Source organism: Stegostoma tigrinum, chromosome 23 (assembly GCF_030684315.1).
Source record: "Stegostoma tigrinum isolate sSteTig4 chromosome 23, sSteTig4.hap1, whole genome shotgun sequence".
NCBI classification, from domain to species: domain Eukaryota; kingdom Metazoa; phylum Chordata; class Chondrichthyes; order Orectolobiformes; family Stegostomatidae; genus Stegostoma; species Stegostoma tigrinum.
This window is the reverse complement of record NC_081376.1, coordinates 28,892,677-28,917,083: the sequence shown is the minus strand read 5'-3', so window position 1 is coordinate 28,917,083 and position 24,407 is coordinate 28,892,677. Positions and strand designations below refer to the sequence as shown.

Sequence of the window (24,407 nt, the reverse complement as noted above, 5' to 3'; positions counted from 1 at the left end):
AAAAACTCACTCCAGCACTGTCCACTTGTAGGTCTTTCCAAAAGCTCCATAAATTCCTTTTGTTTAAAAAAATCACCCCCTTGATTTAAAAAATTGCTTTAGCATCTTAAAAATTAAAAAAAAATCTCTCCTATACATACAACATTTTAGCATATAATTTTAGGGAATGAAATTCTGAGCTATCCACGTGTAGACCTCTCCGAAAGCTCCATAACTCTGTTTGGAAAAAGAAAAACTTTTTTTGCATATATATTGTTTTTAACTACAGTAAAGATTTTTATTTACCTGTAATACTTTGCAAGGTCATTGGTTTCTTTTTAGTCATTTTTGTCCAGTGGTGTTTTTCTGTCCTCCGCAATTGTTCTCCACTCCCGTTTCATAACCAGATTTGTAACACGTGGCATGGTTTCTTGTTTCAGACTTCTTGGCTAAATTCTGGAATTTCCTCTCACATTTTATTCTTTCAGTTTCCATGTCATTACAATGCTTCCATGTCTAAGGAGGTTTGTACACAATTTCTTAAAACTTGCTGTCTGAAAGTAATCTCTCTCTCCTTTCCAGTCCCAACTCTCTCTGTTCAAACATTTTCCTATTTTTTTTAATCAGCTCTACTATGGTCATTGTTTCTCTTTATACTTCTCCATGTTTCTTCCCAAGCTACAAGAGTCCTACCACATGCTTTTTTTTCTCCCTCTAACTTTACTGTGTTGAAATCTCAGAACAATGCAAGTAACCTCTCATCTATCTATGCAGAACCTGTTAAAACTGATCATATTGAGCGTTAGACTGAAGATCTAAAGGTCCCTGGTTCAATCCCAGGTTTCGGCAAAATGAGCGCTTGCTGATCGTGTCAGCCTTTGTTTTAAAACTGTACACAACAAATGACAACACCTTTGAGTTGTCAACCATTTTAACTCCCCCTCCCACTCCCTGTCCTTCCTGGGCGTCCTTGAGTGTCACAATCACATCACCCGCAAACCTGAGGAGCAACATCTCATATTTCACCTCAGGAGCCTACAGCCAGATAGCCTAAACATGGAATTCACCAGTTTGAAAATCTCTCCATCCCGACCTCATCCTATGACCAACCCTCCCTCTCATCCTCGCCTCCTTGACCCGACACAACTTGTCCATCTTTTCTCCCTCCTATCCACCCCTCCCATCCACTGACCAATCCCCACCACTCCCCACCTGCACTCATCAATCACCATCCCACCTACCTTCCCCAGCCCCACCCCTCTTCTCTCTATTTATTCCTGAGCTCCATTCCCTGCTCCCCATTTCTGAAGAAGGATCCTGACCTGAAACGTCAACTTTCCTGCTCCTCTGATGCTGCCTGACCTGCTGTATTCTTCCAGGTCCACACTGTGTTATATTGTGACTCAAGTTGCTTTGTTTGCTACTCCTTTCAAATCTTCATGACAGTCTGAAATCTTTGGCCTTTTATATAAGTTTCTCAATGAAACAAAATATAGCCATCTTGAATTCTTCAGTTGAGATATTATAATTATTTCCTATGTAATAATGTTGCCTGGCAACTTTTGATTTACAATCAACAAAAGCATTTGATCCAGCATTTCAGAATTATGCAGCGCTGAAAGAAGTAATTACTCAATTATGTTTCTCTGAAAGTTTCTGCCATTTAATTCCTTTGAATTTTTTTCAAATATAAATTTCCATCTTTTAAAGAAACAAATATGTATATTGTTCCTGCCACCGTTTCTGGTATGCATCTTCTTGGAAAATGTGTAAGAAAATGTTTCCTCATTTCTTTCCCTATATTTTCTTTTGGGTCTATTCTATTACTCCTCTGATCAGCTTCCTGTCTTGAATCCACCTTTAAGCCTGATCTCATCCAAACCTTTGCTGCCCCTATTCAAGCTTGCACCAACTTTCATTCACCTATAACCCCGAGTTAGCTGATTTACATTGGCCTGTTGTCCAGCAATGCCTCAATTTAAAAATATTCATCCTTGTTCTCAAATTCTTCCATAGTCTCACCCTCTCACCACCCTGTAATCTCTTAAAATGCTCTGAGAATTCTGTGCTCTTTCAATTCTGGCCTCCTGCACACGCCTGATTTTAATCTTGGGTGACTGGGTCTTTCAGTAGCATTGATCCTGTACTCTAGAAGGATTTGCGTAGATATATCTCCTTCTCTATGTCTCACGCCATCTTCAAATTTGCTGCTTAAAGCCTACCCCTCTGTCTGAGGGTTTGATCACCGAATATCTCACTATATGATTTAATGTCAAAGATTGTTTGAAGTCTCTTTGGAACGCCTTGTAACATTTTAATACTTTAAAAGGTGCTATATGAGTGGAACTTGTTGTGTGATCATCAATTTAGCAGCTCACTCAGCAGTGGAAAATCTTACTTCTAAACTTCATATCATTCTAAACACCTCCATCACTTACACAGTGCCTTTGTAATACAACCTCCCACAGCATTTACAGCACAGAAACAGAGCACTCTTTTCAGCTAACAGTGCTAATGCTCCTCAAAAGCGTTCTCCTAACATTCATCATTCAACATTATCAGCATATTCTTCCATCCCTTTCTCCCAATCTACCGTGCCCTTGAATGCATCTACGCTAATTAACTGAGATACTTGCAATAGCTAGTTCCACATTGCAAGCACACTCTGGATAACGAAATGTCTCCTCCAATACATATTACTTTTAAAGGTAACTATATTATTTGTATAACTTGAAGGTGTAATCTCCTCAACTTATGTAAGTTACTTGTAGAAATTGCCAGGTCTATACTTTCATCAAATCCCTTCATAATTTTAAAGGTTGCTGTGAGGTCATCTCTCACCTTCTATTTTTAAAGAGAAAAGCACATAGCCCCATCCTATTCAGCCTTTCCTTTCAAATCTGGTGTCAACCTCTTTTTAGTACACAGGTCCTTAAAGAGGCTGATTGTGCTCAGCCTGTGTGGGAAGATCTGGGTTTGAGAGAAAAATTGCTCGTAAATCTGTTTTGTACTTTCTGCAGAATCTTTCTATCTCCTTTATAATATGGAGCCCAGGAATGCGCATATTACAGGTATTGCCTGTTCAGTCTGATCTCATAATGCATTTTTGTTTTTGCATAAGTTGTAAATAGGGAGGTTCCCACATAAAGGTATATATTTCAATGCACTTATTAACATGCTTCTCCAAAGCTTTCTGTTCACCATCTCCCTCTCTTGGCCCTCCACTCACGTCCCTGCCTCCCAATCTTAACATTCACGTCTTCTGTTCCTACTTGCTACTTCCCCTCTCTCAACCCTCATTCTCATCATTTCCCTCTCCTCTCCCTCCCACTGATTTTGTCTCATGACCCTCCCATTCGCTGCTCCAGTCCTCCAGTGCTCCTAGTCACTGCTTCTCTCCCCTAATCCTCCCACAAACTACATCACCATCACAAATCCTCTCTGCTTCCCACTCTCCACCTTAATTGCCATCCCCTTTGTGAATCCTTACCAATGGTAGAAATTTCTTTTGTAACAGCAGTGACCCTGATTTTAATCTGAGGCAGCTTTTGGACATGTGGAAATTGGAAACTCATCCATTGCTACAGGTTGAAGCCTAGGGTATTTTAAACACCTGGGCCCCATTGAAATTCTCGATAACAGTGTGGACCTGGATGAACACAGCAGGCCAAGCAGCATCTCAGGAGCACAAAAGCTGACGTTTCGGGCCTAGACCCTTCATCTCTGTGTTCATGCAGCTCCACACTTTGTTATCGTGGATTCTCTAGCATCTGCAGTTCCCATTATCTCTGGTCCCATTGAAATCCTGCTGCCTAATCCCCAGAAATGGATGGAAAATGGTGCAGACTAGAGACCATCCACTGACACAATATAGGCAGCAGCCTCAGCTTCTGGGGCTAGACAGTGAGGGTGCTGTGTTCAGGAAATTGGGAAATTCCATGAAATGTGATACCTTAGCTCTCCTGGGGAGTGCCTGCTTGTCTTTCTTCTCGCTACATCCCATTTCCTGCAGTCTTTAAAATGACAGGTTCACTTGACCTGAAACGTTAATTCTGATTTCTCGCCACAGATGCTGCCAGACCTGCTGAGCATTTCCAGCAAATTTTATTTTTGTCTCTGATTTACAACATCTGCATTTCTTTAAGTTTTTCAAATGATAATACAGGTCTCATTCAGGCAACCAGTTAAAATATGCAGAGGTAAAGAAGCAGCCTTCAACTCTGGGTGGGGAGGGGTCCTTACCTCCTGATCTATAAAGTAAATGATATATGGAACAAATGATTCCTGAAGAGTGGTAATGACAGGTCTGTAACCAAGGGTTACTTTCTCACTCGGCCCAAAGAGTTAAAAATCACCTCAGTATTTGGTCGGCCTTGAACGTTGAAATGGAAATGTGTATTGTTTAGATTGCGTGGGAGAGGCAGGTTTCCTTCCCTGGGGATATTAGTGAACCAATCTGATTTTTTTAATGATAGCATGTTAGATATATTTATCTTGGTGTTAACCCACAGGTAACTGGCTGAATTAAAATTATAACTTGCATTTTGGGAGTTGTGCACATGATCTCTTGCTAGTCGTCCAGCACCAAACACAGCCTGAATGCATCTGATTTAATAAGTTTAAAACTCACACTGTAGTCTCCAACTTGGTTAAGAAAATTGTTCCAAAATTTTCTACATTGCAAATTCTGTAATTACTTGGAACAAGATACTCACATTCAGACACTGAACCGGCATATCTTACAATTATACAGGCACATGAATTAATAACAGGAGTGAGCCAGTCCCCCTCCAAGCCAGTTCCATCAGTCAATAAGATCAAGGTTGATCTGTTTGTATTTTTGAAATCTACATTCCCAAGTATTGCTCCCCTTGACTAATAAGAATCTGTCTACTTCCACCTGAAAAATATTCGATGACTACATCCTAACCTCTTTGAGGCAGAGCCTGAAAGTTGCACAACCCTCAGAAATGTTTTTTACTCTTCGTCTCTGTCCAGCAAGGGTGGTTAAAATTTAGGGGGTCAGTGTCTACCATATTTCTGGACTCAGCCACATCTTATTCATGTCCGCCTTGTCAAGCCTGTACAGGATCTTATTAACTTAAAGGTATGAGTTAAGGAAGCAGCCTCCAGCTATTTTTTGGTGGTGCTGGTGTTGGTGGGAAAGGGCGGGAAACGTGGGTGGCGGGTGGCAGTTCTTTACCTCCTGCTCTGCAAAGTAGATAATAAGTAAAACAATGGATTCTTGAAGGGCGACAACGATGGGTCCGTAACCAGGGCTTTTTGCTTCACTCTGCCTGAAGAGTTCACTTTTAAATTCACTCTTAAATTCTACTGAAAACAAACCCAGGCTGTCTAATCTTTATTCTGCACTCATAAGAAAGCAAACAAATATTGTTTCTAAACTGACAAAAATGATTAAAATCTGTCTTGAGTAAAATATAAAAAGACTGTGATGCAATACGTTGGTGTCGTATCATAGAGTGGGTACACGGATGTGTCCATTTCCCTAAATAGTACATTCCCACCATCGTGTGTGCGTGTCGTGTAGAACATTAAGAAGAGGGAATCCAAGAAAAGCTGGAAGGCCATTTTATTCTGAACATGGAACTTATTATGTTGCTCACTCCACTGGCCACGGCTTTGTACTTGGCAGTTCAGCCTCTCAACAATGTACAGGTGTGCTACATATGAAAGTGGGCAAGGAAACAAAAAGGAGCAATTGACAAAAGCATGTACATACCACATTCTGTGGATTCTGCAGCAACTTAACCAGTGCAGGATGGTTGTAACCTGGAACATTAAAACAAAAGCAAATTATCAATGCGCCTTGAATTGTGCATTACTGACATTGATTTTTAGCTTTAAATGTTCAAGAACAATTTGAGTCAAGAAACTGCAGTTTACACATCAAAGCAAAATCAGTTTATTACAAAATAAAATTTTATACCCATTAAGTTTCAGACATGGACAAACATGAATAATTGTTACATTGATGCAAAGCAGCTATATAATTATTGATATGTCTCTATCAGGTTTTTTTACATTAAGTACATAAAATTAAATTCAAGACTTGCAGACTTAATTTTAATTAAGCAAAAACAGGACATCATATATGTAAATCCAAAATCCAATAACATCTGTAGTAGTCAGCTTAATCAATCTGTCTCTGAACACATTCTGTAACAGAAATTGTAATCAAGGAAGAACTAGGTACAAGCATTCAAATGCAGCATGGTTATTTAGCTACAGTCCATAAGGGCAAACAACACTCTATACATTGCAAAAATTGTGACCTTCCTGAATGTATTTATAATCACACCAGGCAGTGGCACTGATAGTTATCCAAATATTCATAATAAAAACTGAAACAACTGTGGATGCTGTAAATCAGAAACAAAAACAAAAATTGTTGGAAAAGCTCAGTAGGTCTGGCAGCATCTGTGGAGAGAAATCAGAGTTAATATTTTGGGTTGAGTGACCCTTCCTCAGCCTTCAGAGGAAGGGTCACTTGACCCGAACTATTAACCCTGATTTTTATCCAAATATTGATGACTGATCTAATTCTCTCACTCGGGACAAAGTGCTTACATTTTCTGAATATGTGCTTACAGTGCTTACATTTTTCTGGCACAATTTTCATCTTTCACCCTTCACACAAACATTAGTTCATTCAACTCTCCTGCTGGCGCTTCACCCTGGCCTCACTGGTCTACACTGGCTCTAGGTTTCGGAGGACTAAAACTTAAAATTCTTATTCTTGTTTTTACTTTCCTTTATGCCTTCATTTTTTAAATCTCTCCATTTTCCTCCAGCCCATACTGTCCAGACCTTGGAGAGTTTTGACCTCTTCTGCAAACCCTTTCACTCTACCATTGAAAGCCCTTCCAAATATCAAGCAGTGAAAACATAATCTTACCAGACATAAACAGGCTGCTATTTCAAGGGATAACACAGTAGGCCAGGCAGCATCAGCGGAGCAGGAAAGTTGACATTTTGGGTCAGGACCTCCTCAGAAATTTCTGTAAGAAGGGCCCTGACCTGAAATGTCAACTTTCCTGTTTCTCTGATGCTGCCTGGCCTGCTGTGTTCCTCCAATTCCACACTGTGTTATCTATGACTCCAGCACTGGCAGTCCTTAATATCTCTGAGTGTTATTTCAAGAGGTTGTTTAGGTGCAAGAGATGCAATTATGAATGCAGAATGCACATATCTTCTTGTCAAGAACTTACTGATTACAGATAGTTGGGCAGGGAACTGGGAAATCCACAGTTTTCTGTCACCCTGTCCCTAACAGTGGCTTCAAAGTCTCATTGGAAACTGGACACACTGCTAATCAAAGATATGAGATTGATCGCCTGAGAGAAATCTGCTGCCAACGAGCATCCGCCCCCACATAGAAAATCTGCCCTGCTGCATAAAAAAAATCCATTGGTTAGCAACTAATTGTCGTCAATGTTGTACTGGCAATAAAATTTCAGATATAGCCAGTTAGTCAAGGCTGATGCCATTATCTTGAATGGGAGTCCCCATTTTGCAGATTATTTAAAGGAATGGGTTAACAGATCAGGTTATTTCATTCAAGTATCATTTTCATGCGAACTGCTTACTATTTATTGTGGTTTGGGAAAACCTTTTATGAAGCAAGTACTTTATAAATATATTGAAATGAAGAGAGGGTAATTTGGAAGAATTACTAAAAGCTTAGTTGGAAGAGAGGGTTTTCTGAAGGTTTGTAAAGGACCAGAGAGGTTGAGGCAGAAAAATTAAGGGAGAGGTTTGTGGCAAGTAAGATCCAGGCAGGTGATGACAATGGTACCAACAGATAAAGAGCATGGAGGATGCGCATGAATCCATTGTAAAAGGAACGGAGAATCAGGTGTGGTGACGAAGAAATATAGGACTGGAACTAATTACAGACAAGCCTTGGAAGTGGAAAAGACACCCATAAATGTTTTTCAGGTGCAGCGAGTGCAGCAACAGTTGAGGTGGGTGATGTAGGACATTGAAAGTGGGCAATTATAGTGTTTGGCTGCAATGGGGTGTGAAAATCACCATCAGTGTGAACAGGGTCTTAAGGATGCAAGGAATCTGGCTCAACCTGAGAGAGTGTTAGCTCTATGGCCGGAATCAGTAGTAGAAATGATAGCTGTAAGCTTCCTAATAGTGCCAGAGAACACTTGAACTGAACAGATTTACAACAGCAGACAACACTTTGGTTATACAATGTCATATTTAAGCAGCATAAATCTTTCTATTATTGAAACGTATTTTAAAGAGTTTGTCAGGACATATATTTTACAAAGGATATTGCTAACATGCCTCATTAAATAGAAACACTGAAGCAATAACATTGCTTCTACGTTACTTAACCAACATAATATGAATCTGTATTTCAATTCTAAATCTAATAAGAGCACAGGCATTTCAACAGCAAGGTTAACCAATGGTTTAGCATTGTCAATTAATCGAGTCCACTCTTGGTGGAAGTACACTTGATTAACGTATGATATTCATCACTGGATCTCCAGTACACTAGTACAAACTCAATTCCACAAAAGAACAATTGAACCCACCTCATTTTACCTCCATTCTCCCACCTCCACCCCAAATCAGTACTATCCTGTACAAGATGTCTAGTCAAAAACAGGCTTCTGTATTTGAATAAAAACATAGCTCTTGAGGTGAGAGTTCAATAGCCAATGATTATGTACCTTACAGTTGCAAAGTACTTCTTTACAACTCCACTTTTACCTTATCTGCAAATGCCCTTTGAGCGTAGTTCTTCAATTATATTCAGTTATTATGTAACAAGTGGAATGAAGCTTCAGTGCTGTCAGTTTTGTCCTCTCACGCAGAAAATATAATCCCACAGCCACTGACTATCTTCCCATACCTTATTCAAGTTACTATCATTCCTGTCAGAGTATATGCTGCCTGAAAGTAAATAACATGACTGTGGAGAATAAATCCACATGAGTGGACTTTTTAACATGGCATACCTAGTACTCACTAGGAATGTGAGGTTTGAATGACTGTCCTTAGACCCTCTGATAGGGAGGGAACCTGCTGTTCCAGCTAAGAGTATATAATTTAGCACAGATGGAGAAACAAATCATGGAACATTATGATCATACAGCTTTGGTTTACTCTAGAAACTGTTCATGCTTACAGTGCCATTTGGTTGGCTATGTAAGGGTTGGAGAAAACTCGAAATTTGTTGGTAATAAATAGGACACCTGTATCAGATATCAAACTGTCGTGAACTTATTTTGCCGATCAGTTGTTTATTCAATTGTGTGCATCACTGAAATACTCTATCTTCGCACACCCATTTTACTTGTTTGAGTACTAGATGGGGGAGGTAGCGGCCTTGTGATAATGTTATAGGCCTAGCAATCTAGGACCCCAGGCAAACACTCAATGGCAGCTAATGAAATTTGAGTTCAATACAATTTAAAAGAAAGCTTGCCAACTGGCAACTTCTGTCATTTGTCATAAAAATCCATAGTTCACTATGTCCTGTGGGAAAGGAAATCTGCCATTCTTACCTGGCCTGGCCTGCATGAGACTCTGGATCCACAGCACTGTTATTGACTCTTGATTAATGCTGGCCTAGCCAGTGATATCTATTTTCCGCGAATTAATTTTGAAAAACCCATCATGATTCAACTTGGTTATAAAATATTCATGCAAATTGACTGTTTTTAAAAATAAGGTATTTTGCAAAATCACAGAATATATGACTTAGTATTCTATTCATATGCATTCTTTCATTCCCGCCACCAGGTAAATTTGGAGTCTAGCTTCTACCACATTGCACAGTCCTCTAGTAACTTCCGGTGATTACTGATAGATGTATCAAGAAAACAAACAAATCTGGGATGAAAACTGTCTGACAGATTCAATCTTCTTGACAGACTACGGTTTAACCAATGGCCCTGAACTCCTTGAATTACAGAGATTAGAGAACCCATTAGTCACCCGAAAATTTAATTGCACAATCCATTAATAGCTCACACAGCTGAAAATGTATTTGCTTGTAGCAATGCTTTGGTTGCATCACAATCTGGAGAGACAAGATGAGATTTTCTTTATGATCCACAACTGATAAATGATACATAATAAAAACCAAAAGAACTGTGGAGGCTGTAAATCTGGAACAAAAACAAAGTTGCTGAAAAAGCTCAGCACGTCTGGCAGCATCTGAGAAAGGGTCACAGTTTTTTCCTTCACAGATGCTATCAGACTGCTGAGCTTTTCCAGAAACTTTGGTTTTGTTCCAGAAATATGATGCAGTACGGTTTATTCCTGTCCAACACACCAACTATGCACCTCAAACATTTTTCTGAGGTCAGTCATTTTTTTTTCAGCTGTTATTCCTCATTGCATTTGGGAACTCAACATTTCGTGTGACGGGGAGAGGCCTGATACAATCAGTGAAGGACAGGGTTGTATTAAATGAATTTCACAATTTGATAAGCGCAGGAGCCCTTCAGGGACAAAAAAAAACATTTTACACACTTGAATTGTCCTTTAGGGAAGGAAACTGCCATCCTTACCTGGTCTGGTCTACATGTGGCTCCAGACCCACAGCAGAGTGGTTGACTCTTAACTGCCCCCCTGGGCAATTAGGGACAGGCAATAAATGCTGCCTAGCCAGCAATGCCCTCATCCCATGAATGAATAAAGAAAAATACACAGCTTTGGATCTTCAAACATTTACTGACACTGTGCCACATTTAGCAATGCTGCATATCTATTTTGGTGAAGGGACAAGTGCCGCATTTCCTGCAACTCATCCCTCACACTTCCTCTCCGCAATAACAACCAAAACAGAAACCCCCTCGTCCTAACGTACCACCCCACCAAATTCTGAATCCAACGCATCATCCTCCAACACTTCCGCCATCTGCAATCTGACCCACCACCAAAGACATTTTTTCCTCACCACCCTTATCTGCTTTCCGCAGGGACCACTTTCTCCGTGACTACTTTGCCCGCTCCACACTCCCCTCCAGCCCCACCATCGCCGGGACTTTTCCCTGCAACCGCAGGAAGGGCCACACCTCCCCCCTCACCCCAATCCCAGGCCCCAAGAAGTCCTTCTACATCAAGCAGATGTTCACCTGCACGTCTGCTAATGTGATATACTGTATCTGCTGTTCCAGTTGTGGCCTCCTCTACATTGGGGAAACCAAGCAGAAGCTTGGGGACCGCTTTGCAGAACACCTATGCTCAGTTCGCAATAAACAACTGCACCTCCCAGTAGCAAACCATTTCAACTCCCCCTCCCGTTCCTCAGACGACATGTCCATCCTGGGCCTCCTGCAGTGCCACAACGATGCTACTCAAAGGTTGCAGGAACAGCAACTCATATTTCGCTTGAGAATCCTGCAGCTCAACGGTATCAATGTGGACTTCACAAGCTTCAAAATCTACCCTTCCCCCTACTGCATCCCAAAACCTGCCCAGCTTGCCTCCGCCTCCCTAACCTGTCCTTCCTCCCACCTATCCCCTCCTCCCACCTCAAGCCCCAACCTCACTTCCTACCTCCCAGCCTCATCCCACCCCCTTGACCTGTCCATCCTCCCTGGACTGACCTATCCCCTCCCTAAGTCCCCACCTATACTCACCTTTACTGCCTCCATCCCACCTCTTTGACCTGTCTGTCTCCTCTCCACCTATCCTCTCCTTTATCCACCTTCTATCCACCTCCCCCTCTCTCCCTATTTATTTCAGAATCCCCTTCCCTTCCCCCATTTCTGAAGAAGGGTCCAGGCCTGAAATGTCAGCTTTCCTGCTGCTCTGATGCTGCTGAGCCTGCTGTATTCATCCAGCTCTGTAACTCGAGGTAACAAACCATTTTTAAATGGACATGGAAACAGCATGTTAGAACTCTCTAATCTGTAGGATCATTATCATTTTTTCAATTCCAAGGATAGAAAGTTCCAACCTTACAAAAAAACTTGATCTGAAGCCTTAAACAAAATGCGAAATGATTCACCAAATAAGGGCAGGCTAAGTTTTAAAAAATCAGTTAAAACTTGTAAACCTTTCAGCCAGCTTATTTCAACCAGTATATCTAAAATACAATCAAATCCTTCATCTGACAGAAACAGGCATCTCATGTGGCACCTCATCAGAATCAAAAAAGGACCAAATTTTTACTTCAAAATCAAGAAGTTAACCAATTCTGAAAATTTAACTATTTGGATTTTCATTTCAGGAGGCAGATGTAAACAAAAGGCACACCACTGACCCCAGACAGAAGGAAGCAGCCACTGTGGTCAAAAAGCTTGACTCATGTGCAGCTCCTTTGTGGACCATAGTACTGTTAATTTCATATGAAAACACACATTTTCTTCAAGTACCCGAACTCACCATTGTCTCACCAGTCCATCGGCCCACTCTCTCATTAGATAGAGAGATAATTGGTGGTGGCTTAACCTGAGAGTCACTATTCCTAAGGTGGTGCATGAACTGAATCCATGCTGTTGGTATTAGGCTGAAACACAAACCAGCTGTCCAGCCAACTAAGCCTTTATGAAAACATACATACGCGTATTCATAACCTTATATCGAACACAGCTTTATTACTTTAAAACACTTTATAACTATTTGGAATTATCAACAAACTGTGAACAAACAGCAGCACATTCCTCCTAACCCCCATTGTGATAATGAGAGGTTGTGGAAGCAGTTAGGCAGTACTGATCCCTACTGCAACAAACTGTAAAGATTGAATGCACTGATTTTTAAAAAAATTCATCTGCTGGCTGGGTATCCATTTCAAAAATTCACAAGGTGTGGTGCTTTAAATAAATTGACAGCATCGCATAGCTTATCTGCTTATATAAAGACAATCAAACCTAATTAATAATACCAAAGAGTTAGCTAACTTGTCCCAAAGGGCACTCTGTCTCCAAAAGAGGCACTTTATTTCTCCATAAGGGTACTTTATCTCTCCAAATAACTCTGGCTGCTCTAGACCTTTTTACATAACCAAAATCCTGTTAATGAAAAGTGGATCTGTTTGCAGACAACCTTATTTTTACATGTGCAGCTTTCTTTGTAAAATATAAATTTGCAAAGTATGAGATAACAAGGTGTAGAGCTGGATGAACACAGCATGCCAAGCAGCATCACAGGAGCAGGAAAGCTGACTTCTTGGGTCTGCACCCTTCTTCAGAAAAACGTATGACTTTCCCACACTCTCCTAGTGGCAAACATGCTGGGCACTGGGCTGAGAGCTGGCACTTCCAAAGGCAAAATGCAAAGCCATTCTGTTTGCAAAAACCTGGGGAGATTGTAACAGTGATGGCGGAGCAGGAAGTGAGCACCACTTGTTTTTTGGTGGATCCCACATGATTATAATTGAAATGAAAGCGCCTGTGGTGTGCATGCGAGAAGTGCACCAGTTAAATTTTTTGGTGGTGAAAATCTGCATCACATCATAACCAGCCACAAACATTAACATTGAGAGCTCAAGTGGTGTAGGTGGCATTTCATATGTAAATTTCACTTGCAAATATTTCCTACTAACATTAGTTTCACATTATTCATTCATGCATCATTGGCACTTCTTGAGAGTAGCTTAGTCAGAGATGTTTTGGAAAACTGATACCTGTGAGACACAATCTATATCCTGCAAAATATTATCATCTTGAGGATCTTTAGTGGCTTTGAGAAAGTGTGTGGAAGGGTTATTGGAATTTAGATTGGTTTAAGTTGTTTACTAGCAACTCAGTGATCAGTGAAATTGCTGTGTACTCACACAGAATAACAAGTATTTAGCGTGGCTTTGTTCAGAGTTGACATTACTTCTCTTTTTGTGAAAAATTTATTTGTCGGGTGTGTGTCCTCACTGGCAATATGTTGGTTCTCCATTCCTATTTGCGCTTGAGAGATGATGCTGAGCCGTCCTCTCGAACAGCTGAACTCCGTGCGCTGTACTATTTGCTGCAGGATAACCCAGAATTCGACTTACAACAGCTGTGGCAGTACTGATAAACAGATCAGAAGTGCTCTTAAAAAAAATGTGTTCCACTCATGCAATCGTCTGCAGATCCTAACCTCAATGTTCAACTCCCAATTGCTTCATGATCCTTTAAATTCCAGCTTGTGAAATACCATGGATGAGTCACAGACGATACAAAGAAAGGTGACCTTGGAAAAGTCAAAAACAGAAACAACTAGATTGAGTGATGCTCCTGCCGAAGAAAATCAAATCACGCTTTCCGTTCAAATCTTAAACTCACGGCAGCCCCAACAGCCTCCTGATAGAGCCAGGGTGCCCTGCATGGCTTTACTTCATTTTTCTAAAGACAATATTCATCTCGCATGAGGATTTTTTGGGGCCTCTATTTTTCAGAAGCTCTAGTACCTTCAGCACCTGCCATCTTGACGGCTGGTCTCTACACTCAGTCACCCACACTAAGAGTTAGGTTAGTTTCATTCAGGTTTATCTCAGGATCACGCATCGCATGTTGATTTTACCTAAAAGCACCACTGAAACACACGTGGCCTTATACTAGCTCCAAGCCTGACTCCTCCCTGTGTATAGATTCCAGCTATGTCCAGTGACAAACTTTAGAATTAATTCAATACATTAACTTCACTAGAACTTGTCAGATCACGCGATTATTAACCTATTAGCAATAATACTAAAAACTTAACAAAAGCAAATCAAAGTTCTAGCAGCTCAGAATCCACTATACTGGCCCTGGTAATTCAGGAGAGCGCATCAGCAACGGAAGAAACCTAGAAATTCCCAGTATATACCCAGCATTTAGGAACATGAACTGAGAAAGATCGCAAGATAGAATGGAGGTTGGGGAGGTTGGGTCGGGGGGAGGGGAGAGAGAATAGTGGGATTAGACAAACAATTGGAAGTGATGGATTGGCGAGCAAGAGGATTCTCAGTAAAGCAGCTGGGAAGAAGGAATTGCAGGGTGGGGCAGGTCACAGGCATGCAAATGGGAGGGAGTGCACCGTGCCTCTCCAAATTGGGACATTGATACACCTTGGGCACAGTGACTGAGGTCATGTTTTGAAATTTTAAATGTTTAACCTGTCTGCGCTATCTGTTGAGCGTACATTGATTGGTGGGGGTTGAAATGACTCCACTGGAGCTGGTATCCGGTCATCAAGTCACTCTTTATTTACACGTGGAGAGTCTTTGACACTGACATAGTTCCCTCAGAGCTAGCTCTCACAGTGAACAGGATGTTTGACACTCCTGTTCTTATCTATCAGCCCGGGGTCCTTGATTGGGCCAGTTTAGCAGTCACAATCAGGGAACTCATATTCTATAAGGCCCACCTGGCTGACCTTATTATAATCACTACAGGGGTGATATTGAACATTTTAGGAATCAGTTAGAAAACTGAGTGAGGGCGACCTGGAGGTAGTCAATAACAATTAGGAGAGCAAACAAAAAGAGGATTTGGAGGTAGAGGGCAGTTTGGAAATGGTTCTTATCGTACTACTTTGTGGATATACAGTGTTGAGCATCTTGTAAGCAGTTGTGGCCTGTACTATTCTTAAGAATCAAGGCAATGCAGGAACTTGAGGTAGGGCGAATAATATTTACATTTATTAAAAAGAAACAACTAATTTAATAAATTATTTAATTGGTTAATTTATAAAGAACACAGGCAAGACAGGTGATACGTCTCTGCTACAGCATGTCGGAGCTCCTGGTTGCCATTGCGATCCACGACAAACAGATGTGCTGCAAGTATTCCAGCCTGGGAGCTTCAGTTGGAGTTAATGTCTGTCATGCAGCCTCTAGCTCATTGAAAAACACTTCACATAGGTACTTAAAAGAGGTTGCCAAACAGGTAACTATAGGTCAGTTAGCTTGAGGTTTATCATGGGCAAGGTGTTAGAATTGATCGGTAAGGAGGTTTTAGCTGGGCATTGAAAAATTCAAGATAATCAGGAAGTGTTAACATGGTCTTGTAAAAGCAAAACCAGTTTTAACTAATTCACTAGAGCTCTTTGAAGGAATAACATGCATTTTGGATAAAGGGAAGTCTGTATACACATTATACATGGATTTCCTGAGGTCATTGACAAGGTGTCACATAAAAAGTTACTGGGACAAGTCAGAGCTCGTAGTAGGGCCTGACACATTAGCATGGATAGAAGATTAGCTGGATCACAGAATGCAGAGATTATGCATAAATGAGTCTTTTTCTGATTGGCAGAATGTGTCAAATGGAGTCCTACAGAAGTCAATGTTGGGCCTCAGTTTGTTCCAATTTATATCAATTATTGAATGAGGGGAATGAAGCTATTGTGGCTAAATTTGCACTTAACACAAAGATTGATCAGAAAGTATGTTTTGAAGAGGACATAAGAAGGATGGAGAAACATATGGATAGATTGAGTGAGTGGGTAAAAGTCTAGAAGATGGAGTACAATGTGGGAAAATCTGAAGTTATTCACTTTGGCAAGAATAAAAAACAAGAATGACTGCAAAATTCTGAATTGCATGGGGATCTTGGTGTTCCGGTGAATGATTCACAAAAAGCTGGTATGCAGCAAATAATTCAGAAGGCTAATGGAATACCATCCCTTGTCAGAAACGTAATGATTTTATGCTTCAGTTATATGTAGCATTGGTAAGAACACATCTTGAATACTGAGTGCAGCTTTGATCTCCTCAATTCAGGTAAGATGTAAATGCATTGGAGTCAGAGGAGGTTTGCTTGATTAACACCTGGAATGAACGGGTTGTAATATGAGAAGAAGTTGGACCGGCTGGATTTGTTTCGACTGGAGTTCAGAAGAAGGAGGGGTGAACCTATTGAAACAAGTCAGATCCTGACTGGTCTTGATAAGGTGATCAGTGCAGAAAGAGGTTGGGGGGGGGGGCACTCGTTAAATATTAGGGGTCTCTCTTTTAGAAAGGAGATGTAGACAATATTTTAACGTAGGATTGCGTGACTTTAGAAGATGGCGAAGATGTCACTGAATATCTTTATGGCTGAGGTAGACAGGATTCAGGTCTCCAGCATCTGCCAGTCTTTGTTTTATATTATTGTCACAGAGTCTTGTTACGAGAGGGAGTCAAAAGTTATTTAATGTGGATGGGAGTTTAGAATTCAAAATACAAACAGATCAGCTATGATCTTATTGAATATTACTGAAAGGATATACTTCTCCTAATTCACATCGTTTAAGCGAGGATCCTGACCACCTTTCCTCCTGATGTAAAGTACTGCGCTACAACTGGAGGTATAATGCTGCAACACTGCGCATCAACCTCATACTGGGGTGTTCAGCAACTGTGTTTGGCAATACATCTTATCCAATCATTTCACTCAGCTGCATAATTCAGTCTATTTCATCCTCAGTTAGCAAGTTCCACTTTTGAGATGGGCAGCTGGAGCCTGTCATTCAATGGTATCACGGCTAATGTTTGACATAACTCCAGAGAAGAAAATCAGGCAAATCTGACAGCCTGAAGGAAATTTCATCTTGGTTGAGTAATATTTGTGAAGCCAATAAGTTGCAAAGATAAGAATCACATTTACAACTGCTTCATTTTGCCAGCTAATTATGACTGTGAAAAGTACAAAGTGCTTTATCAGTGGGAAAAATGACAGTACAGTAAGTTATTCTATTTAATTTAGTTTTAGTCTGTAGTAGTTAGAAACTGAACATGATGAAACAGAATAAGTCCACCAATGACTAAACTCCAAACTGTACACAAAGTGCTTGTTACATTATCTATCAATAAGCCTGCCATACTTTATCATGTCGGGGCTGAATACCTATATTAAACCTTGCCACAGGCCTAACATTTGTCTATCAATGCTGTTTTCCTTTCTGTGGTCCAGCCTAATGCTAGTCACTGATCTGTCCTGTGTTTTTCTTCTGGTGCAGTGTACTGTGTCATCTCTCATTGAGTTGTGATGCGCGAGCGATTTTATTTTTATTGTTGTTGCCAACTTGTTCACTGATGATATTTTCTGTTTAACATTCCATCAAACTGGAACTATTATGCTCTAAACATTGAAAACATTCCCTGCAGAATAAAATTACATAAAAATCCAGAAGCATCACCTGTAAGATTCAGTTAGTCTAAGTTCCATAAGAATGTTACAAGCTTCCAGTATCCATCCCGTTATTTTAGTTTTTAAAGGAAAATGCAAGAATTCAAAAATCCTTGATCCTATATCCACACACATGTACTTGCAGACAGTATATAAATAATAGGTAAATGCTAGAATCGAAGCAGATTTTCACCATACAGCACACTGGCACTCCAGCCAGATTTTGCAGTCTGTTAGCACAGTTGAGATCATTTGACAAGTCTGATGACCAAGGAACAATGCTGGAATTCTGGCTCAATAACACATCACATCTGAATTTACCCACTGGACTAGTGAGATTTTTTGCTAAATGATGTGCAGTTTGGGTTCCACCAGGGCCACTCAGGTCCTGACCTCATTACAGCCTTGGTTCAAATATGGACAAAACAGCTAAATTCCAGATGTGAGGCAAGAGTGACAGCCCTTGATGCCGAGTCTACAATGACCGAGAGTGGCACAAAGGAGCCAAAGCAAAACTGGAATCAATGAATGTCATGGGCCAAACTCTCCAATGGTTGGAGTCATACTTGGCACAAAGAAAGATGGTTGTGATTGTTGAAGGCCAGTCATTTCAGCTCAAGGACATTTCTGCAGGTGTTCTTAGGCTAGTGTCCTAGCCCCAAGCATAATCAGCTGCTTCGATGACCTTCCCTCCATCATAAGGTCAGAAGTGGGGATGTTCACTGACGATTGCACAATGTTCAGCACCGTTCATGACTCTTCAGATACTGAACCAGTCCATGTTCAAATGCAGCAAGATCTGGACAATATCCAACTGGCAGGTAACTTTTGCATCACACAAATGCCAAACAATGACCATCTCTGATGAGAAACAATCTAATCACTGCCCTTGACATTCAATGGTTTTACTATCACTGAATCCCCTACTATCAACATCCTTGGGTTAACGCTGACCGGAAACTCAACTAAAGTCATCACTTAAACACAACGGCTACAAGAGCAAGTCACAGTCTAGGATTACTGTAGCGAATAACTTATCTTCTGACTTCCCAAAGTCTGTACACCATCTACAAGGCACAAATCAGGAGTGTGATAGAATACTTCCCACTTGCTTGGATGAGCACTAACAAAACTTCAGAAGCTTAACAGTCCAATTGATTGGCACCACATTCACAAGCATCCATTCCCTCCACCACCAGTACTCAGTAGCAGAAGTGTGTACTGTCTACAAGATCCACTGCAGAAATTCACTAAAGATCCCTAGACAGCACCTTCCAAACCCATGACCACTTCCAATTAGAAGGACAGCAGATACACAGCAACATCACCACCTGCAAGTTCCTCTCAAAGCTACTCACCATCCTGACTTGGTGTTCCTTCAGTGTCGCTGGGTCAAAATTCTGGAATGTCCACGAATGGCATTGTGGGTCCTTCTACAGCATGTGGACTGTAGTGGTTGAAGAAGGCAGCTCACCACCAACTTCTCAAGGAAAACTAGGGATCGGCAATAATTGATGGCTAGCCAGCAACACCCATGTCCCACGAGTGAATAAAAAAAATGTGGAGTTCATTTTAAAAACATATAACAGTTAACATGTTTGCACAATGTTCTTTATCATCCGTGTATGTTGCTTACAAGGTTATATGAAATGATATTGATTTTATCCTGAGTGAACTAAACTGGGCATTTTTACACACAGTAAAATTACAGCTAACCTCTGACAAAGATAGAAATGGAGGACTGCAGATATCCCGTAGTGGTGAAGATATCACTGGAATTGGAAAAGGTTTCAGAAATAGAGTGTGGTGAGGCATTGGAAGGATTTGCAAACTGATGAGAATATTAAATTCAAGATGCTGCTTATCAATCAACGTAGTTTACATTGCATTAAGAGACTGCACAGTTCACACTCCTCAAATAATCAGGACTGAAAACAAATGAATTTGACTTTTAGTTTGTCAGCTCGAATAAAGAAATCCTATTTTTAGCTTGAGCCAGATGTGTGCTTTTTGTAGCGGAAATTTTTGTTTAGAATTCCATCAGATCGATCACATGATGATGCTGCCTGATTTGTCCAAACATCTGCTGAACACTCTTCAGTTTCTGGGTGACTATCTTATCTACTGCACACTGCATAATGGCAAAAAACAGAGAACTATGGGGTATAAAACATTTTGAGTGCAAGTTAGTGGACAGAAAGATCTAAACTTCAAGATCAAAGAAATATCCCCTGATTTTTATATTATTCAAGTTATTAAATTATTACATAATTATTTAAGTTACGTAAGTTATTCAGGTTGAAGGGAGGGGGCATTCTGGCAGGATTCCAGTTATCTACACAAAATTAAAAATGAGTCATTGTGCAGTGCTAATGACACAAAATTTTAGGACTCTGAAATGATAATCTTTTGACATGGGGTGGAACCTTAATTTTATTTTGGCTCAGTGAAAACCTTGTCAGATTTGGAGGAGTGAGGCTGGGAGAGTTTTCTTGTCCTATCTTACCAAACTCATCACTTTAGTTGCTGTTGCTGATCTGATGCTGAGTATCCCTTACTGCGCACTCTTCCAAGAAGAGCTTTCCACTCACTGCATATCCATCAAGACACCTGTATTCCTTGTAGGTGCACTGTGTTTAAGAGTCCACACCACAAGGAGCTCTGGCATGTGGCCTGTCAGTGAATGGCTAGGGGGAGGTGGCTCTGAGTTTCTCTGACAGAGACCTGGAAGTCCTGGTTGATGGGATGGTACTCAGGAGGACTGCCCTCTCCCTGCAGGACAGAATGCACCACTGCAAGACGTTTGCCTGATCTGATATCAGTGCCCCGCCCTGCATTTAGAGGACCAAACAGCACTGCCGAAAGAACGTCAATGACCTTTTCTGTGCCACAATGGTAAGTGCTGTACCCAGCTGTGTGCTACCTCACATTCACTGTCTTTTTCTGCTGCTGTACTTGAATCCTACCAAGGCTTCTGGTCTGACATCTTCACTGTTGCATGTAATTTTTTTCCTCACTCAATTCCCTTAGCCCCCAATCTGCCACACTGCCCGTTCACTCTCTCAAACACCTGTACACCTTTGCCTGACGTATAACAACACTAATAGATGAGACATCTCTGCTCATTTCAAACACAAAATTTATGCCATCAGCATTGCACAGAATGCAGAATGACTCACTTTCCAATTTTCAGCCCTTTACGATGTTCCAGTAACATGATGAATGAAGATGAACTGGTGGGAGGGTTCCAATGCTATAGTCCTTTCCCCCATGAAGACAGGATAATTGCCCTGGCTGGAAAAGACTGGAACAGGACTTGTGGAGGTGCGCTGACTTCCAGGTCCCTGACACGGAGTACGTACAGCTGCTGAATTTCAGCAGGTACTCAGTGAGCTGCAATGAGTACCACCTCTAACCACTGGCTGTGACACTTTCTGCCTTTTGCAGTTCTCAGTTAGCCAGTGCACCATGGATATGGGCCAAGGGGCAAACATCTCCCCCGGTAGAGACCTCCTCAACCTTTTTCAAGAGGAAGAGACCATTCAGGGCATGGCAGATCCCTCAGCAAGGCTGAGACACCCCAGGGTGGTGATACCAAAATTTCAGTGGGCTCAACAGGTGAAGGGAGTGCTGGATGGGAGCCTGCTGAAGAACTTACATGCACAGTTGCACAGATGAGTGGGGGATAAACACCCCAGGCCATTAGCAATCGGATAGGAGGTACATGCCCAGACCCTGTGTTCCAGGCAACAAGCAAATTTGTTGACATGCTCATGGATAAGGAAGTCTTTATGAAAAAGTCAAAGTATGTACATAAATGTCAACAAGCCTGCACAAAACCTTTCATTTCCTCTCTCCCACCTAATGCGTCTCACTGGTTTCCACGTCAAGTTTTCCTATTGGCTGTTATGTATGGCAGGTTTGGTAAGATTGCAGCCTGTGATGTGTGGGGGCTGTTAACAAGTCTCAACTGGGAATCCGCCTCTCCCTAAGCAAGAATCTCATGAGTTTGAGCAAAGCGGCTGTCTCACTCAATCCTACCACATGTCTTACCATAATCCACTGGGGATATGATTCTGCCCACAGTATTTTCTTCTGGAGGATTGGAGATGGTGTAGAAATTTATTATATTATGATTTTTATTTGAGACTTGAATTTAATCAGTTATTTTGTTCATTTGCAAAAGAATGACAGACTCAACAATACTGATTTTTATGGGTAGTTACAAGCTGATGGTGCTGCTTAGGTTGACCGATGAAGAATTGAATAAAGGATCCCTTAAGAAATTCAAAATTCATGAACTTAATATGGTCCACTTTGATGTGTAAAAATTAATGTTATCTGTCTCTTGTGGGCACTGTGTGACATTGGTGTGAAAACAGATTTCCTTCCCAAAGGTTGGACAGATTTCCATGAGAATGAGAAAAACCCCATGATAACATTCATATTCAACTGGTACAGAAATCCCAGGGCCTCTGCACAGCGAACGCTCCACCAATGGGAACTCAGTACAAACCCTTCATAGATTTGCGGAAAGACACAACAATAACATGTAATACTACACAGACCTTTTTCACTTGGTCTCAGAGATTTGCATTCTCTAAATAAAAACAGAATTGACTCCAATGAAGAATTTGAGTGTTTTAACCAAGCAGTAAGTGGGAAGAAATGGTTGGATTTGAATTATTTAAATATTCTCAGTTTTGGTAAACACATATTGAAATGTGGTTTTGGATAAGAATGTTTCTTGATCTGCCATCGGATTTAGTATTTGCATTAGGGCTGCTAACTCTGATCATAACTATCTCAGGAGGCAGCATCATTTGACTTTTCACAGCTAGTGATTAGTCATAGTGGGATACTCACCACTTCAGGGTTTGTTACTAGATTTGATCATTCTTTTATTCCTCCTCTATCATTGGCAATTACAATAACTAAGCGAGGGTATATTCAGAAATACACTGTATAATCCAAATGGTGTGGGAAAAAGAAGACTGTATCCTGCTCCCAGCTGCTGTGATGGTCACTTGGTGGTGTTCATTGACAGGCTCATTTGAGACCTACAACAAATGCAGCAGATGTGCTGGCCTTGTGGTATTATTCCTCGGTTGCTAATGCAGAAACTCAGGTAATGTTCTGGAGACCTGTGTTCAAACCTTATCATGGTGGTTGATGGAATTTCAATTCAATAATAAATCTGGAATTAAGAGTCTAATGATGACCATGCAATCATTGCCAATAGTTGGGGTAGAGCCAGCTGTTTTACTAATGTTCTTTAGGGGAAGAACCAAGGTTACCTGGTGTGACCTACACGATTCCAGACTCTTAAGTGCGCTCTAGTGTGCAACATCATTCAAGACAACAATATTCCAGCTTAGGATGTTTTTATTTCATTCACTAAGTTTGTGTTTGACTATTAATTTGTGTTCGATTTCAAACAGTGTCCCAGCACAAGTTCCTGTTTTAGTAAGAGTAAGGGAACTTTACTTTCAGTTTACTTTTAGTTCAAAGAGTAGTAGGAGCTTTACTCTGTATGTAACTTTAGTGGTGACCTGTTCCTGGCCATGTAAGGTGACTTGTACCTGAATACACTAAGCAGCCCATGCTTGCTCACAAGATGGCAGACAGAAACTAAGCAAAACTAAGTAACCTGCTCACAGTGAAATACAATGATACCTTTGAACAGAACTGCTAGAAGTTCAGTAAAGGAACGCTGTATGTTCCCATCCGAGACAGTTCTGATAAAATGATGCCTGAGGACAGATAAATGACCAATTCCAGCTTTACTAGTGAAAGGATGATTATCCCAGTAAATGAATAATGTCAGGTGCTACAGTAGGGACGCAGCTGCAAGGACAACAGCTAATGCTTTTTTGTATTAAATTAGTTGCATCTTTGAAACTACCAGCAACATTAAATAGTTTTTAGCTAAAAATGTTCTAATCTTAGAAATTGGCTTCAGTACATAACCAGAATGTCATAAAAGCTTTAGAAAAATTTAAACGTAGATGTAAAGATTACCTCACCTTACAAAACAACTTCTCTTTTACCCTGAGCGAGATAAATTGATCACAAACCATAAATACCAAATGCTGATAGTAAAAGTAGTTGCTTAATATTACATTGTAATTAATTTTACAACAGAAGTTAACCTACAGCAATTAGTTAAAACTAACTGACTTTTTATTTTTATATTATGTAATTTGGAAAATGAAATGAGAAACTGAATGTGATAAAAGGCAGTGCCAAAGTACAACAGGCAATAGGCTTTGAGCTGTTTATCTTTTCAGATAAACAAGCCTGATAAAAGCCCAAAGTGTAGCAATTAAACTTCTGGAACGTGAATAAATAGGATACATA

The 24,407-nt window shown here is 40.7% G+C and overlaps 1 protein-coding gene across 2 annotated transcripts in view; it reads right to left on the bottom strand.

Moving 5' to 3' along the window:
* Positions 1–24,407, bottom strand: part of abat (4-aminobutyrate aminotransferase) — a 163,042-nt gene that overhangs the window by 43,036 nt on the left and 95,599 nt on the right. For both annotated transcript variants that reach the window (XM_048551773.2, XM_048551774.2), the window contains one exon: positions 5,723–5,772. In XM_048551773.2, coding sequence (XP_048407730.1) covers positions 5,723–5,772 — 50 coding nt within the window. The remainder of the gene's footprint in view (positions 1–5,722; positions 5,773–24,407) is intronic.